Genomic DNA, 6,296 nt, shown 5'->3' with positions numbered 1-6,296 from the left:
TCATGCCAGCTGCGCTGCAGCCTCGATGCCCCTGGCCCTTGGCCTGCCCCACTCTGCCACAGCCCTGGCCCGCTGTGAGCCGGCTGTAGGTCCCAACTTGCTTTGTGTACCCAGCCACACCCCAAAACACTCACATCGTGCTCACCCAGTGCCAGGCGGGTGCAGCTCAGCTGGCCGAACACCCCCTGCTGCCAGCACCTCTGACTTTTAGTGGCCACTCGGGCACAGGCAGCTGAGCACGGCCCGGTACCACAGCGGTGCCAGTCGGGGCTTTGCATCACCGGGTGGAACCAGGGCATTTGCCCTCAGCGATGTCTCCTGCCCTTGTCATTTTTCATTTTGAGCATGGGTCTCGCTGAGTGGCCCGGGCTGGGCTGGAACTTGCAGCCCCGCCTCCCATCCACTCGGGGCAGCTGTGCACAGGGCCGGGTGCAGGCGGGCTCTGGCCCTCGATCCCTGGTGCCTCTTCTTCTCCACCCCTTTCTCTCCATCTAACCTGCAGGGCGTGGCTTGCTGAACTAACCCGACCCCACCCCTGTGTTCCCTGTGTTCACAAAACCGTTTTTAATATTTTGACAGGAAGAGTAAAGGTATCAAACAAAAGCAGACCATTCCCAAGGTAAAGCCACGCGCCACCCCACGGCCACTGCCTCTGTCCCTGCCTGGCTCCCGGCGGTGTGGGACTCACTCGGGGTGGCCGGGAAGGGACTGCTGTCGCCTCGGACTTCTTTCTGCCCCTCCACTGCCCCATGAGCAGTGCTCCTGGGCTGGGTGCAGCTCGGAGCTGAGAGAATCGCGGACAGGGACTCAACTCAGCAGGGCAGGCAGCCGCCGCAGCGCCCAGCAGCGTCCACACAGCCACAGTCCCTGCAGGCGCACTCACGGGCTGGCGATCCCGTGCTCTCCCTCCATAGGCCTGACGTCCTCTCAGGGATCAGGACGCATTACACGGTGTGGCCGCTGTTAATTGCAGTCAAGGAGCCCATGGGGAACGAAGTGTGCGTGCCCAGGGCACATGCCGGCTGCTGTGTTTGTTCTCTCGGGTTTTTGAGACGCAGTCTCGCTGTGTCGTTTGAGGCTGCTCTCAAACTCATGGAGCTCCTTCTGCCTCAGCCTCCCAGATGTTCGGGTGACAGATGCATGCCACCAGGCCTGGCTGGGTGCATATTTTAAAAAACACGTTGAGCATTCTTTATCCAAATTTCCAGGATCCAGAAGCATCTCCAGTTTTGGAGCTGTTAAATTTTTGAGCTGGGTATGGTGGTTCACACCTTGCATCCAGCACTCAGGAGGCTGAAGCGGGAGGATCATGGGAGTTCAGGGTCAGCCTGGGATACATAGCAAGACCTTGTCTCAAAACAGCAAGAAGTAGCAAACTAATGAAAAGGACTAGGGATTAGCTCAGTGCAAAAGCCTGGAGTGCACTGCTCAGTGCCGCCCACGTGAAAAACGCCTACAGGTATCAAATGAAATCTCCTGGGGCTTGGACTCAGTTCTGAGTCTAAACACAAAACTCACTTGTTTCGTGTACACCTTGTACATGTGGTCCAAAGGTGACCTCGTATGATTTTTTCTGGGGGGATACCAGGGATCAAAATCATGACCTTGTGCTTGCAAGGCAGGCTCGGTGCCACTGAGCTAAATCCCCAGCCCCTAGTATGATATTTTTTAAGGATTTGGGTGTTCTTTTTTTTTGGGGGGGGGTTTGTTTTTTGAGACAGGGTCTCACTATGTAGTTGAGACTGACCTGGAACTCACTATGTAGCCCCGGCTGGTCTCGAACTCACAGTGATCCTCCTGCCTCAGCCTCCCAAGTGCTGGGATTACAGGTGTGCGCCACCACGCCTGGCTGGGGGATGTTCTTGTTGAGGTGTTATTTGTTCTTTTTTTTTTTTTGAGACAGGGTCTCCCTGTGTAGCTCAGGCTGGCCTTGAACTCACACTGATCCTCCTGTCTCAGCCTCCTGAGTAGCTGAGATCACAGGCATGCGCCACCACACCTGGTGATATTTTTAATGATTTTGCAGTGAAGCAGGGTTTTGTGGTATAGAATCTGCACTTGTGGGCGCTCATCAAGCTTCTGACTTCAGCACATTGGGATTTAGGACTGGGGAAGCTGGACCTGCAGCTGTGGAGCCGGGATGCAGAGGGTGTGGCCAGGGGCAGACTTGGATGGCCGGTGGGATTCTCCCAGGCTGGGGCTGAGCACTGGGGGCAGGCGGAGGGTGGGCACCGAAGCCCTGGCCAGGCCTCCGCCCCGGGAGAGGAAAGGTGTGGCAAGCGCTTTGTGGTCCCCAGCCAGAACGGGCCAGCGGAGTGGGGTCCTGGGCTGCGTGGCTGCGGAGGGCTGGCCAGACACACGCATCTGTCCTAGAACCTGCTGGACCGTGCATCTCTGAAGCTGATCGTCAGCATGACGCTGCACGACCGCACCACCAGGTCCCTGCTGCACCTGCACAAAAAGAAAAAACCGCCCAGCATCAGCGCCCAGTTCCAGGTGGGTGCGGGGCCACGCAGGACCTGTCCTGTGCCTGCTGGGTGCCAGGAGTTGGCCCACTTTGTGACAAGCCATGTGGCAACTGTGTCCACCCTGCGCCCCTCCCAGTGCTGGGCCCTGCATCCACACTGAATGACCTAGGAGAGCCTCACGGTAGCATGGCGCCTCCCATACTTCCCAGCCCATCCTGATGGCTGGTTTCCCTTTTTTGCCCTGGCCACTAGGAAGCTCATGGGAGGTATTTCTGGTGAGGAGACCAAGCGGTCAAGTATCACTTACTTTTGCCTCCTCCTGAGTCTTCTGTCCCCCTCTGCTGTCCTGACAGTGCCCTCCTGCGGGGCTCCTGTGGATTCTTTCTCTTGCTCTGTGCTAGGGGTGAAGCCCAGACCCTCGTGTGTGACAGGCACAGACTCCGCCACCAAGCCACACCTGCTGTTTGCCAGGCCTCTTTGAAAACCCTGGCCAGGGGTCGGGTGTGCGGCTCGGTGAGCGCCTGCCTGGTACGCACGAGGCCCTGGGTTCCACCCCCAACAATGAAAAAAAAAAAGAAAGAGAAAAGGGCAGGCGGGGACTTGACCTCTCCTCCACGGTCCCTCCTCTGAGGCTGCCCAGCTCCTGGCCATCACCGGTGCCGAAGCTCCTCCCTTGGGGGACCCTGTGCTGCCTGGTGACCATGTCCTGGGTCCTCTGTCCCCAGACGTCCCTGAATAAGCTGCTGGAGACGCTGGGCAAGGCCGAGCCCTTCTTCATCCGCTGCATCCGCTCCAATGCTGAGAAGGTGAACGCGGGGCTCCTGCATGTGGCAACTTCAGGGGCGGGGCCGGCCTGGGAGCCACCGTAGGGTCCACCCTGTCCCCAGGACGGCGGCTGGGGCTCCGCAGGGCCACTGGGTGGGAGCCTCCTGTGACTGTCCCCCTTTCCTGGCCTGCCTGGCCCAGCCCCATTCCTCCAAGCCTGCCAGCTGTGTTGGGTGCCCCACAGCAGTGTGTGCAGTGGCCCCCTGCCGGGTCCTCAGCCATGTCGCCCAGGTCTTCACTGGCCCCAGGCTATGGCCACTTCCACTTCCTCCCCCTCTGGCCTTAGTTGTTGGAGGTGACACAAGTGTCGGGCTCTGTCCCCACACCACCCACCCCTGTGCCTGGGCAGAAGAGGTGCAGCCCAGGTTCCAGTCGGGGCCCGTTGGCAGCAACCCTTGTGGCACGTCCACTCAGGCTGTAAGATGTAGCCTCATCCCCAGGGCTCTGGAGAGGGAGCAGGTCAGGTACAGGTTTCCCTCCGGTCAGCAGCCCCTTTCCTTGGTCCAAAGAGCATGAGGGACAGCCGTGTATGGTGCGCACTCAGGAGGCTGAGGCAGGAGGGTCCCCAACTCCAAGGCCTTCCTGGGCTGCATAGGGAGACCTTGTTTTAAAAAAACAAACAAATACCACAGGGAAGTGACAGGAGCCTCTGAGGCACCACACCTGGGTCCCCCAGATCCCGGGGCAGCCTCAGCACGGCCCTGACCCCCTCATGCCCTTTCAGAAGGAGCTGTGCTTTGATGACGAGCTAGTCCTGCAGCAGCTGCGCTACACAGGGATGCTAGAGACCGTGCGCATCCGCCGCTCCGGCTACAGCGCCAAGTACACCTTCCAGGTGGGCCGCACAAGCGGAGGTCACTGCCCGCCCTGTGGGTGACGCTGACATGGCCCGGCTCAGAAAACTGTTTGGGAAGCTGAGGCAGGAAGACCTCAAGTTTGAGCCCAGCCTGAGCAGCTTGACAAGGGCTGGGGTCTGGCTTCTGTGGCAAGCGCTTGTGTAGCGTGCAGAAGCCAAATTCTCTGCGCAGCCCTCAGAAAGCTGCGCGGGGAGTCAGGTGTGGCCAGGACCTCGCAGGGAGCCTCACTCTGGTCTCTTCTCCAACCCAGGACTTCACAGAGCAGTTCCAGGTGCTGCTGCCCAAGGACGCCCCACCCTGCCGCGAGGTCATCTCAGCGCTACTGGAGAAGATGCGAGTGGACCGGAGGAGCTACCAGATCGGGAAGACCAAGGTCTGCCACACCCCTGGGCGGGGACGGGGCCTGATGCCCACCCATCCCGAGCTTCAGAGTGGGCTCTGGCCCGCTTCCTCCTGGGTCCAGGAGCTTGAGACCACTTTCGTTCTGCATGGTAGGACCTGGTGTGGCAAGGCAGGAAGCCAGAGCACAGTGGTGCACAGCCGTCATCCCAGCACTCGGAGGCTGAGGCAGGAAGAGCACAAGCTCCAGTCCAGCCTGAGTGACTTAGTTACTTATTGAGGCCCCGGTCTCAGTTTTCTTTTTCTTTTTTTTTTTTTTTGGTACTGGGGATTGAACTCGGGACATGTGCTTGCGAGGCAGCAGAACCACTGAGCTACATTCCCGGCCCTCAAGATACTTTTAAAAGGCTTGGCATGCAGCTCAGTGCGAGGGTGCTGGTCAGTCCCCAGTGCTGCCAAACATGACCCAGCATCCCCGTCAGGAAGCACTGAGCCATCCGCCTGCCGCCAGGTCTTCCTAAAGGAGACGGAGCGCCAGGCCCTTCAAGAGACGCTCCACCGCGAGGTCGTGCGCAAGATCCTGCTGTTGCAGAGCTGGTTCCGCATGGTGCTGGAGCGCCGCCACTTCCTGCAGATGCGCCGTGCGGCCGTGGCCATCCAGGCCTGCTGGCGTTCCCACCACGTACGCCGGGCACTGGAGAGGACACAGGCCGCTGTGTGCCTGCAGGCAGCGTGGAGGGGCTACCACCAGCGCAAGGCCTACCGCCACCAACGCCAGAGCGTCATCCGTCTGCAGAGCCTGTGTCGTGGCCACCTACAGCGCCGGAGGTGAGTGGCTGGGCACTGCTCTGGGGGGCACATGGGGCTCCTGAGGTGCCCCCCGCTCGCTGGCTGGCTCTGGGACCCGGCTTTGCCCGCCACCTGGCTGGCTGCACAGCACACCATTTCCTGGTCAGCAGGGGCTGCTCCCCCTTGACCCACAGAGCCTGGATACCTGCTGGGCAGAGACCCCACAGCAGGACACAGATGGCACCCGTGCCCGTCAGTACCCAGATCCCCAAGACCAACCCTTGGGCCAGAGTCCCTGACAGAGAATAAGGAAAACCTACTCTGGGGCATAGCAGAACACCCTAGGCCTGTAACCCTTCTGCTCGTGAAGCTGAGGCAGGAGTGTCTCAAGGTCAAAACCAACTTGGAAGACAGCAATAAAACAGGGCCGGGGATGTAGCTCGGTGGCACCATGCCTGCGTTGGAAGCACAAGGTCCTGAGTTTAATTTCCAGTACTAGAAAAAAAACAAAACTTGGGCAATTTAGCAAGGCCCTGTCTCAAAATGTAGCTCAAGAGAGGGCCCTGGGTTCAGTGTCCAGCACTGCAAAAAATCAAAATAAATGGAAGCGTGAGTTTCCTGGAAGAAACCGCCTGCTTGCAGTAGGCCCTGTGAGGGCCAGCGGGCACCCGGCTGGGCGTGGTGATGCTGAGTGGGCCCTGCCTGTGTCCCTGTGGTGGAGGCCGTGACTCCGTGGGTGACTGTGGGCCCCAGGCAAAGGCGGGGCATGGGCCACAACCTGACCCCTGCTTTGTCCCTGCAGCTTCAGCCAGATGCTTGCTGAAAAGCAGGAGGAGGAGGAGCGGGCGAGGGAGGCCCTTGAGACCGCAACGGTGCAGGACGCGGAGGTCCCCGAGGAGCAGGTGCCCGGGCAGGATACGGAGGCAGCTGGGGACAGTGCGCACCTTGCGCCTGCGCCCGAGGCACAGCTGGAGGAGCGATCACAGGCGGAGGAGGGGGCAGCGCCAGCGCCAGCCCC

General features: G+C 60.1%; 1 protein-coding gene across 1 annotated transcript in view; it reads left to right on the top strand.

The window, feature by feature from the left end:
- The window catches only part of Myo9b (myosin IXB), a 58,412-nt gene that overhangs the window by 44,557 nt on the left and 7,559 nt on the right, over positions 1-6,296 (top strand). The window contains exons 20-26 of the mRNA XM_019210666.1: positions 580-619; positions 2,374-2,496; positions 3,194-3,274; positions 4,018-4,128; positions 4,401-4,523; positions 5,001-5,317; positions 6,081-6,291. Of these exons, the coding sequence (XP_019066211.1) occupies positions 580-619; positions 2,374-2,496; positions 3,194-3,274; positions 4,018-4,128; positions 4,401-4,523; positions 5,001-5,317; positions 6,081-6,291 (1,006 nt within the window). The remainder of the gene's footprint in view (positions 1-579; positions 620-2,373; positions 2,497-3,193; positions 3,275-4,017; positions 4,129-4,400; positions 4,524-5,000; positions 5,318-6,080; positions 6,292-6,296) is intronic.

Source organism: Fukomys damarensis, unplaced genomic scaffold, assembly GCF_012274545.1.
Source record: "Fukomys damarensis isolate Sample0158 unplaced genomic scaffold, DMR_v1.0_HiC HiC_scaffold_37, whole genome shotgun sequence".
Taxonomy (NCBI): Eukaryota; Metazoa; Chordata; class Mammalia; order Rodentia; family Bathyergidae; genus Fukomys; species Fukomys damarensis.
Note: the sequence above shows the minus strand (reverse complement) of the source record. Positions and strands in the feature narration are given on the sequence as shown.